General features: G+C 45.5%; 1 protein-coding gene across 1 annotated transcript; it reads left to right on the forward strand.

The window, feature by feature from the left end:
* Window positions 1-4,428: 4,428 nt before the first annotated feature.
* ENDOG (endonuclease G) lies at window positions 4,429-10,715 on the forward strand. The gene is made up of 3 exons (XM_034793834.1): window positions 4,429-5,186; window positions 9,125-9,234; window positions 10,136-10,715. Exons 1-3 carry the CDS (start codon window positions 4,671-4,673, stop codon window positions 10,419-10,421), a joined length of 912 nt encoding a protein of 303 aa, XP_034649725.1. The 5' UTR covers window positions 4,429-4,670; the 3' UTR covers window positions 10,422-10,715.
* Window positions 10,716-11,040: the final 325 nt, after the last annotated feature.

Consider the following 11,040-nt stretch of genomic DNA (forward strand, 5'->3'; position numbering starts at 1 on the left):
CTGTGTGGATCACACTTGCCTTAAAAGGAATCCACCCCATCCCCATCCCTCCCTCCCCCCAGGCATGTCAATATGGTGATAGTCATGGAGTGTAACTTGTTTCTTTTAATAGTAGATGAATAATGGTGGTAGTCAGAAGAGAAAGATCTTTAATACACTCTGAAATGCTATGTAGGTTTCTTTACAATACATTCATTTGCGATATCATAAATTAGGTCTAAAAGTTAAACTTGTGGGAAGATTGTTTTTCAATGCACGTGTTAAATAGAAACCTTTTACAACTGTAGGGGAAGTGAGAATTTATTAAGTTTCCTCTTTGGATTTAAATATTCCCCTGCTGTGTCTGCAACTCAAATGTTGCAGCACTTTGTTGGTGTATGAGAACTTGAAAGGGACTTTGACTATCCTCTCTGCTTATTCATTCTGAAGGAAGTGAAGAAAGCAGATGAGTGGTGAAGAGTTGATCTGTTAAAAATTTCAGATGGTTGTCAAGGAAATGTCTTTTAAACCTGACCACGTCCTTTTTAAAGAAGGGAACTAAAAAAAATCAAATGGTAACCTGGTTTAGGGCCAAAGCCAACTTCTGCTGAAATCAGTCGAGTCTTCCTGTTGGGAGCTGGATCAGATGTTTAAGGAACAGCACCACAGACATGAGTGAAGAGGCCTGGAACTGATTCAGTTGTGTAGCCTTCTGCGTTGCTTTATGAGATACTTGATTTTGGGTCTTGCTGCTGTCTTCAATCTCCCAGCTGGCTGGGATGCACTGCTTAGGACTTGTAGAGTCACCACACAAATCCTGTCCATCCTTCTTAAGGAGCGACGAGTGGTGCTAAATGGAAATCTCTGGATTGGGGTGGTGGCTGTAACTGAGGATGAGAATGGAGAGCCTCACCTTTCAGTAAAGGGTTACAAATGGCACCCCAGCAGAAAACAAATGGCAGAGATGCACCTTAGATGTCTCCCTCAGAAGAAGCTTGTGGCTGTCAGCCCAGACTCCTTAGTTTTTGCTGCTCTTTTTGATTAAACTCCATTTTTGGGGGTCTCCTCCTGTTTGAACATCATAGGGCTAGAAGGTTTTATTTATGATGGCTTAGTGAGTTGGAGCTGAACGTCTGTAAATGAAGGAGAGGTTCTCTAGTTGACAGTGAAACAAAATGTGTGACAGCATAGAAGATGTGGGGAGGAGAATGAGGGGAGCTCCCATTGTAGTTCCCAAAGTCAAGACTAGAGAATGTGTAACACATTCTGATACAATTTGTGAGGCTGTTTGTTTCCTACTTGAAAAGGCCTCTCTTCATTAGTAACCTAGATCCCTTATTATTCTTTAAAACTGTGGGCGGTGAAGGGTTTGCTGTGTTGATATTTGAAGGGAGGGAGGTTGTTTAAAGGACTCATTAATTTTTCCAGTGATACTCTGAGGTTATAAAAACAGCTGACTCATTGTAGTATGGGGCTTATTGTCCGCTTTATGGAGCCAACAAACACTATTAGTTGGGAGGAAAAAATTTCACTGGGAACCTATGGCAACCCTTCTGATTAGTTACCCTAACCCTCATTCCTCAAATCATTTTAAAGCTGGACAGTATTAACTAGCCCATTGTCTGGTATCTTTGTGCATATAGTGGCTGCCACAGACCTATGGGATAGGAGAAATCTGAGGTGGGATTCATGTCTCCAAAGCCTTTTCTGTGACAGGAGCAGCTGTAAGAATTTTAATGCATAATTGCTCTTTCTTGAAGTGCTGGGGTGTGTGTGTGGGGGGGAGCCAAATACACAGGTGGAGATTTAAATACCTTAATCACTGAATTCATTAGCTGCTCACTGTATACAAATAACTCATCAAGAGCAGGATCATTACCACTTTGGTTGAAGCTTTTCTCCATCAGGAGGAAAGGCAGGAAACTAAGCTGGATGGTTCAAGAGATGGGGATTGGTCATAAGGGAGAAGGCCAGCACCCTGTGCCTTCATACCCTCTACCTGGAATCTTGTAGCCTTGGTAACTGGGAGGAAATGGGATAGCAGAGTATAATCCTGAGGTTGGTCATCTTTGTCAGGGAAAGGTGGAACTGTTTTTTTCAAAGCAAGTGTTGTTGGCTAGATTAACTTGTCGCTGGAGTTTTGAGGTCCAAGCTTGAATTATTTACAGCTCAGCAATGGGTGGAGTGAAAGTCAGAAGCTGCTATAGGTAGCACAGTGGTATTCAAGAGTACAAGGGTTGTTGCTCCTTTTTAACTGAGTATTTGGTGACTTTTTGTATGTTTTAGCCATTTAGAACTTTTTTCTAAAATGCCCTTTTGCAAAAGGGCAAATCTGGTGATTTATACAAGTTCATTTTTTTCCCCTTTTGGCTGTTTAAAAAACACACACCTCTCCAAAAAGGTATGGAGAACACATCTGTATGTCATGCTTTTTCCAGTGTTTAAAGTGCTTTTTTTAAACACTATTGATTTTGATGAAGTTCCCTTCAGCTAAACAGAGGGTTTTGTAATGATGTTATCTGCTATCCATAACAATATGAGACTCCCCCTAGCCACAGACTGCTCAGAGTTAAAGCTGCTACATGTGATATATTACAGTATTTCTAAATGCCCTCTTCTGTAGTAACTGTGAGGGACGAAACAACATGTGCTAGTTGGATGTCAGTAGAACTAATCTCAGTCCACTGTATTCTGGGAGTCTGTCAGTAGCACAGGGTTCTGCATGTATAAGCTAAATCTACCCACCACCACTGCCTTATTCTTTTTCTTAGCAAGATTATCCTATTTGGCTTGTTACTCTGAGCCTTCCTCTATCTATTTCTGCAGTACGATGGTATCTAGTGGGATAGGGAGTGGTGGTGGTGTGTTAAAGGAGGTGGTCCAAACTTGAATTCACAAGGCCCAGAGTGTATCCTCTGATTTATCTACAGGGAACATGCTTAGCAGGGAACAAGCCTTTGTAGAGAAAGCTGTTGCTTGGCAATTTTTCGGAGGCTGCGCAAATGTTCCTAATGGGAAGGCCTGCTTGGACCATATTAGCTGCTGAGGGTCACTGACTTTGCAGTACAGATCTAAGCATCACTGTACAAGCCTGGACAGGTAGAAGCGAAAGCTGTTTTTCTGTTCCCCACCCTGAACCCCCAGGACAGTTGCCACAAATCCAGTGGAAGGAACATGCTGGTACCTCTAACTGAAGAAGGGAACAAAAGATCCCTGATATACAATGCCATATTGAAGGCTAGGAGGTGGATCCTTTACAACACAAAACTGGTCTTGCTGTTTATTACCTTTGCTTTTTATTTCTATAACTTCTCCCATGAACTACAATTATCCATCTGTAATGTCTGTAATTCTTTTTTTCATAAATGCTGTTCTGTTGATTTGTCATAATAAATATTTTTCTTTGCAAATACTGATATGATCTTTTTATTTCCCACAGTCTCCTTTGACAGTGTCAGTACAAAGAATTGTCTAATGTTGGGCGGGGGGCGGGGGGGAGGAATCAAGCTATTCATGGTGTGAAAGTGGGCTGAAGAAACTGAGGTAGGAAAAGAAACTGTTGTAGTCTGTTTATGCTTTAGGATCTGAGACGGAGAGGAGATGGACTCTAACAGATCTCATCCAGCTCTAGCTATGGGTAATGCATCTTAGGTTCCTTGTAAGAAGTGAAGTTTTCTATACTTGCAGAGAAGAACTTGAGAAACATGCCCAAGTGTATTCCGAATGGGAATAGAGGAGAAGGCTAATCTAAGGAATCCACCATTTATTTTATATCTCTATTTGAACAGGTGTGGTTGTTAGACTACTGCCTCTAGGTGTGGACTAGGTCTTCTGAACCACTGTACTAAATATTGATTTTTTTTTTTCCCCACAAGCCACTACAAATGGGTAAAGGGAGGCACAGCTGTGAAATGACTTGTAGGTAAGGCTACGACTTAGTCACGGATTCCGTGACTTTACTGGGCCTCAGTGACTCCTTCAGCTGTCAGTGGCTGAAGCCAGGGCTGGAGGTGCCCCCTTCGCAGCTTCTCAGAGCTATATACCACCCCCCCATCCTCCCCCCTGCAGCTGGGGCTGTGTGCTTGGAGCTGGAATTCTGTGCCCCTGCCCCATAGCTGTGGCCAACTCTGGAGTGTGGGACTACATACCCCAACTGGGGCTGCTGGAGCCAGGGGAGGCTCAGCCTGTCAGTCCCCACCATGTCACCCTCCCCAGCCCCCTGTTATTTTTAGTAAAGTCACACACCGTACAGGTCATGGGCTCCCCCTGAATTTTTGTTTATTGCCCGTGACCTGCGCGTGACTTCTACTAGCAATACCTGTGACAGCATCTTAGCCATACTCATGCCTAGTCCCAGGCTCCAGTAGCGCCAGTGTAGCAGTGAGCATCCAGCCCTGGGCGCGGCTTGCTCCTTATTAGCCCAGCAGGTGCCCGCGCGAGGGCTCAGCGCGTTCACTCTTAAGGGGGCGATGCTTCCGCTGGCCCCACCGGGGCCTTAGCGGGCAGGGGCCTTGCCCGGGGCCCAGCCGCGCGGGGGCCCTGCTGGGAACCGAGTCTAGCACCGGCCTGCACCCGGCTGTGCGGGCAGCTGCTCCCCTCAAGCCGGCGGCTGCGGCTCTGGCGGCGGCCCCTTTAAGGGCCCGGCCGAGGGAAGGTCACCGCACGGCAGGCAGCGGCGGCGGGGCCCAGCCATGCAGCGTCTCCGGGGCAGCCGGTGGCTGGTGGCCGGGGTCTCCTTGGCGGTGGGGGTGGGGCTGGGCGCGGCGCTGGGGGGCGGGAGGCGGCAGGGCGGCGGCCCGCCCGCGGCGGGTTTGCTGAGCCGGCTGCCCGTGGTGCCGGTGGTGGCGGCCGCCGACCTCTCCCCGCCGGGGCCCGGGGGCGCGGCCCGCGGCGAGCTGGCCAAGTACGGGCTGCCGGGGCTGCCGCAGCTGCGGAGCCGCGAGTCCTACGTGCTGTGCTACGACCCGCGGAGCCGCAGCGCCCTCTGGGTGCTGGAGCAGCTGCGCGGGGCGGCGCTGAGCGGCCCCTCCGACCGCGCCGCCTGCGACTTCCAGGAGGACGAGTCGGTGCACGAGTATCACCGGGCCACCAACGCCGACTACCGGGGCAGCGGCTTCGACCGGGGCCACCTGGCGGCCGCCGCCAACCACCGGTGGAGCCAGAAGGCCATGCAGGACACCTTCTACCTCAGCAACGTGGCGCCGCAGGTGAGGAGCCGCCGCCCCGGCGGACTGACCCTGACCCCCGGGTCCCATAGCACGTGAGGGGGCCCCGCGCTCACCGGGGGGCTGGCACCAGCTGGGGAGCGCTCCCCCTCCCCCAGCGTCGGGGACCCGGGTGTGGCCCTCCCCGAGTTCACAACCCCCCCAAGCCAGGAGTGGGTTAGGAAGGAATCCTGAGGTCTTCTAAAAACACTTAGTGCTGGGTTGTTTTTATTTCCCTTCATGTTTTGGGGCTTTAGGGGGTCGCTTTTCAAGCCTTTTTCTGCAACCATGATGGCTAGAAACTTTTATTTATTTATTTATTTATTTATTTTAGGGAAGCTGAGGTTCTTATGTACTCATATGACTCCAAGAGCTGGGGCTTTAAGGAAAAACGGGGAAATCTGAGAGTTGGCAACACTGTCAGGTTCCTCCCCTTAGGTGCGGGAGAGGGACACCATCAGACTGAGTTGCCCTGCACCTTCAGGGAAAGGGGGACTGCTCCATGCAGCGTGAGCAGAAATCCCTCTCCCACTAACACACACTCTCAATATGGGTGACAAACTCTGTGTATTACTCATGTCCCTGAAGCCTAATTTCATCCAGCAAACTCTCACACAATGCAGTTCATTCTGGACGTAGCTGTACTTTTCACAAGGGTTAAAGGCTTTCCCACTTTCTATTGCTTGAGTGACCTGCTCAAACATTCTCCCTCTCCTGAGAATTACTTTTGCTCCTAAATCAAGGAGTGTATGTCAGCACCTTGCACTTAAATCCTAAAGTACAAGCTTCTGGCAGGCCCTTTTGCAATAAGCTCTCCTAGATCAACTTTCCCTGAACTGATGGTAGAGAATCAAAATCAAAGAATTTGACCGATGCTAATGTTCCTGCCAGTAGTGTGACTTCTTATTCTGGACTATGAGGTGTTTGTTTTCCTTAGTCAAGAATTTGAAGTATTTATTATGGGGCCCTAGTCAGCTATCTTGGGATGGTGGCCACCTAAGACCCAGGATCTTCTCATCCTTCCTGTTACACTATTTGTGATTAGGTAAGCAAACAAGGACATAACTTGCTCCAACTTGTCATCTATTGCCTGGAACATTTGCTTAGTATCAGGCCCCGCATCCATTGATAGTTTCTTCTGACTTTCCAAGTTCTACCACCTGTATTCCTACCTTTCTTTCCCCCTACTGGCTGACGCTTTATTGTTCCCACTTTCTTGGAGAGTGATTTCTTGTTGGAGGTTAACTTTCTACCTCCCAACCCTAGCACAGCTTTTTCAGCCTCCAGGGCATAAATGCTGCCTTGCTGGGCCATTCTTCTACGCACTACTAGTGCCTTCTGGACTAGAGTGAACATTTAGCTCATGGGGGTTTTATGTGAATCTAAATCAGCTCTGTTCTTTCTCTGACATAGGTTGGTATCTTTTCCAGATATAGCTGCTTCATATGAGGGTACTGGTCTGGATTTACAACACCACTAGCATTGAAGCAAACCCACCTCATTTCTCCATAGAAAGACCTGTTGGTGTCATCCTTACAAAAAAAAGCTTGTAAACCAAAGGGCAGGGTGTATCTATGCATAGTAGTTGATTAGCCCAAGGCATGATTTTTCAAAGTTCTGGCTGCTGTCTAGGGATGGGGTTTGTGGTTAATGTCCTCTTTTAAAAAAAAAAAAAACTAATTTTATCGTTTTCTGAAACACCTTCAAAATTTGCTAGGGAAGTTTTGACCATAGTAATATGCTCATGAATTTTGAGCTCCCTCCGTATAGGAATCAAATTGATCAATATTTAGCTTTCTCAAACAATTATTTTCCTTCTGGGCCTTCAGGTATGGTGTGCCCTTCCCTGGGAAGGGTTCTCTCTATCTGAGGACTCCAGGAGCTGCAGGGGTCTTTTTAACCTCCACTTAAGAGTACTCCTGACAACTCATGGTTCTTGTCCTCAACCCTTCTACATTCTGCAATTTTCCTATCCAACCTATTGTTTGTCCCTCTGAAGGCCTCAGCCACTTGATCTACTTCTACCCATAAACTGTCTACATCAGGGGTCGGCAACCTTTCAGAAGTGGTGTGCCGAGTCTTCATTTATTCACTCTGATTTAAGGTTTCACGTGCTAGTAATATATTTTAACGTTTTCAGAAGGTCTCTTTCTATAAGTCTATAATATATAACTAAACTATTGTTGTATGTAAAATAAATAAGGTTTTTAAAATGTTTAAAAAGCTTCATTTAAAATTAAATTAAAATGCAGAGCCGCCAGGACCCAGGCAGTGTGAGTGCCACTGAAATTCAGCTCACATGGCACCTTTGGCACGCGTGCCATAGGTTGCCTACCCCTGGTCTACATCTGCCTCTAACTTCTATTTTTCCTCTCATAGTTTAATCTCTTTCCTTTGACCAGTTCTCTATCAATATTCTGTTGAACAGAATGGAACCACAAGCATTATAGGAGACTGGATCTTCCTGCAGTATAGTACCTGCTGCCACATCTTTAGTGATCTGGCCAAGGGTTTCTTGTAACTGATCGAAATCTTGTCTTCCCCATTTTGACTGGTCAAACCTCTCCATCTTTCTAGTTAAATAGTTTACAGTGAAGGAAGTTACCTCAAATTAATTGGCTAATACTTGTTTAGGGACTGGAATTAATTAACCATCTCACAATCCAAATTTATCTCTGTGTTGGTACCTAGATGGCCACCATCAACAGTTACTAATGATAAATTTCCCCACCTAGACATGCCAGCAGAACTATACTGGTACAACAGTCATATTGCTAGTTGTCCACAGGGGGAGTTATACCAGTACACTTATTCTGGAATAGGAGCGTCCACATGGGAAGTTGTACTGGTATAGTTCTGTGTAGAGAAGCCCTGAGTGCTTCAGAATCTTTAATGTATTTGTTGTCCTAATATTCCTGAGATTGGGAATAATATGCTTCCCTTTTTACAGATGGGGAACTGAGGCACATAGAGACTACTGACGTGCACAAAGTTACACAGGAAGTCTGTGTCAGAGTGGGGAATGGTTCTCCTGAGCCCCCCGGCCAGTACCAGGACTGAGAACTACTGGATAAACCTGCCTCTGTAAATAAAGAGGATCATCTAAATTAACTCAAGGGCCACAGGTATTTCCTACCAAACTAAGGCCCTGATCCTGCCAACACTCCCATGTGTGCATAGCTTTACTCATGGGAGTAATCACATTGAAATAAATAAGATGTTCCCAGCAGCCTGAAACTTTGTCTCTGGCCAAAGATTAAACCAAAGTGACTTCAGATATACAAAGCATTTCTGTGAGATAACTCAGGTTTATGCTTCCCAAACAGTAATGCTGAAGATAATTAAAAAACATCAGATAAAAGTTTTAAACTACCCTATAAACAGTGTGGCTTAGTAAATAGAGCCCAAGGCCAGTTGGGACCACTATGATTGAGTCTGACCTCCTCTACAGATGCAAGCCAGTCTGAATTTTTCTATCTTCAACTTCCAGCCATTGCATCTTGTTATACCTTTTGTCTGGTAGATTGAAGAGCTCATTCCCAATATTTGTTCCCCCTGTAGGTAATTATAGACTGTGATCAAGTCATCCCTGCACCTTCCTTAAGCTAAATAGATTCTCAGCTCCTCACCCTGCTCTCAGCACTCTGGCTCCTATTCCTGGTTCTGCCACTGGCCTGCTGGCTGACTGTGGCAAGTTACTTCACTGATCCCTGCCTCAGTTTCCCTATCTGTAAAATGGGGGTGAGTATACTGAACACCTTTATAAAGTGCTGTGAGATCTACTGATAGCTCTCTCTTCTATAGCGCTTATTATTTTTATTATTAATTCAAGCTGGAAAAAGCTTAGGACATATAGGGGTGCATGGGAAGAGAGAACAGAGCTCAAACTGACTTACATTCTTGACCTTTTCCTGGCTGTATTGTGTTTGTTTTGTTTCTAGGTTCCTCATTTGAACCAGAAAGCCTGGAATAACCTGGAGAAATACTGCAGGAGTTTAACAAAGTACAACAAGAATGTATATGTCTGCACTGGCCCACTCTTCCTACCCAGGTAAATACCAGAACTGGATTGAAACAGATCTTAAAACATGCATCATACAAGGAAATTAAGATGGGCTAAGAATGTGACTTGTCTTGTCATGCTCTCAGGATAAAGGTCAGAAATAGCAATACAGTGGATACTGTTTTAAACACTCCCACAGTTTCCATGTATGCATGTAGGGATTTTGTGGGCTAGTTTTTGTTATGCTTGGGATTAGTTTATACATTTTTCAATTGAATAAACCCCTGAAGGGACACTATCAGATTACCTGGGTAGAATTAAAAGGGAAATAATTTATGTTCCTTCAGTGCTTTTCTTTCTGCACTTAGTTTGGGAGAGTGACAGTCGCTTAGTCATCTTACGCTATATTTCAGTCACTTTTACAGTCTGGTACGAATAGTGCCACAAGTGCATTAGGCACAGGCTGCAACAAAGGGCTAATCTAGCCTCTTGCATAGTCAGGTTTTCCAAATAAAGGTATAATCTTTGGCTGCAATGAACCATGTTTAGTGGCATGAAGGGCAATCACTTGAACAGACTCAGTTAAACAAGGACCAAATTAGGTATGGTGATGGGGAGTGGAACGTGTTCTGCAGCATATTCATTCCTGTTTCACTGTGTAAAGGGTTTCCCAGATTAGGTGGGGGTCTAGACCCTGCTACAGCATTTGACAACTTTAAATCAAGAACTGATGTCTTTCTAAAAGACAAGTTTTATACAGGAAACACTGGGTGAAATTCTAGTCCTGCATTATGCAAGAGGTCAGACTCGATGATCATAAGACCCCCTTCTGGTCTTAGTTATGTATATATTAATCTAAAGCAATGGAAGACACAATCTGTGCCCTGAGGGATTTGTGCACATGAGTACTAAGTAAGAGGCAGCAGTAACAGTCTTGTTCTTTGTGTAGGATGGAGGCAGATGGGAAGATGTACATCAAGTACCAGGTGATTGGCAAGAACAATGTGGCAGTCCCCACGCATTTCTTCAAAGTGCTCATCCTAGAGAAGCTCAATGGAGAGATTGAGCTGCGTTCCTATGTGATGCCCAACAGCCCGGTGGAGGAGACAATCCCACTTGAACGTTTCCTGGTTCCTATTGAAAGCATCGAGCGGGCATCGGGGCTGCTGTTTGTTCCTAACATCTTGAAAAGAACAAATCGTTTACAAGCCATCACTGCTGGACGCAACAGCTGAACTCACCCAGGGGATTGATGACAGAACACAGTATGGGGGTGAAGGTATCCAGTGGAAGGGACTGAAGTTACTACAGTTATTTATCAGGGGTATGTATAGGCTCAAATTTATTCTCTCCCTGCCTCCCTGGCCTTTTTTTTTTTTAAATGATCTAGGAGCTTTTCATGGACCTGCAATTAATTAATAGGGTTATCTGTTTCCTGAGGAGGCAAATACCAAAGCTTGATGTACCCTTGTATGTTTGGTCCTAAAAATGGCTCCTGGAACTTAATAAAAAGGTAGTGCAATATTTAAGTGCTTTCCCCACCTACTTCTATGCTTGGCTCACTGGGTGTATCTCTAGATGCTGCCCAAGGACACCAAAGGAAATGCTCTTACTGAGCTATATGCTTTCAGAGTATGAGGCACAGGGAAGCCACTTGGTTCTCAGGATTAACTTAATTTTGAGGGTGACTCTTTACTGTTATCCTTGTGGAACAATGCATTGTATGCCAGTTTCACTAATCCATATTTTGGATTTTCAGTGAAAATTAGTAGTTTCTTACTAACAGCCAGTACCCTGATGGTTGACTGGACTCTTCCAACTATTTCTCTGGTCCTCCTTGTTTTAGCTTTGACT

The sequence above is a fragment of the Trachemys scripta genome, chromosome 17 (assembly GCF_013100865.1).
Source record: "Trachemys scripta elegans isolate TJP31775 chromosome 17, CAS_Tse_1.0, whole genome shotgun sequence".
NCBI classification, from domain to species: domain Eukaryota; kingdom Metazoa; phylum Chordata; order Testudines; family Emydidae; genus Trachemys; species Trachemys scripta.

Excerpts from the sequence above, each read along its gene's own strand:
- ENDOG (XM_034793834.1), top strand. The coding sequence starts at position 4,671 with ATGCAGCGTCTCCGGGGCAGCCGGTGGCTGGTGGCCGGGGTCTCCTTG. Across the intron at positions 5,187-9,124 it reads TCAGCAACGTGGCGCCGCAG|GTTCCTCATTTGAACCAGAA; the intron begins GTGAGGAGCCGC and ends TTTTGTTTCTAG. Across the intron at positions 9,235-10,135 it reads GGCCCACTCTTCCTACCCAG|GATGGAGGCAGATGGGAAGA; the intron begins GTAAATACCAGA and ends TTCTTTGTGTAG.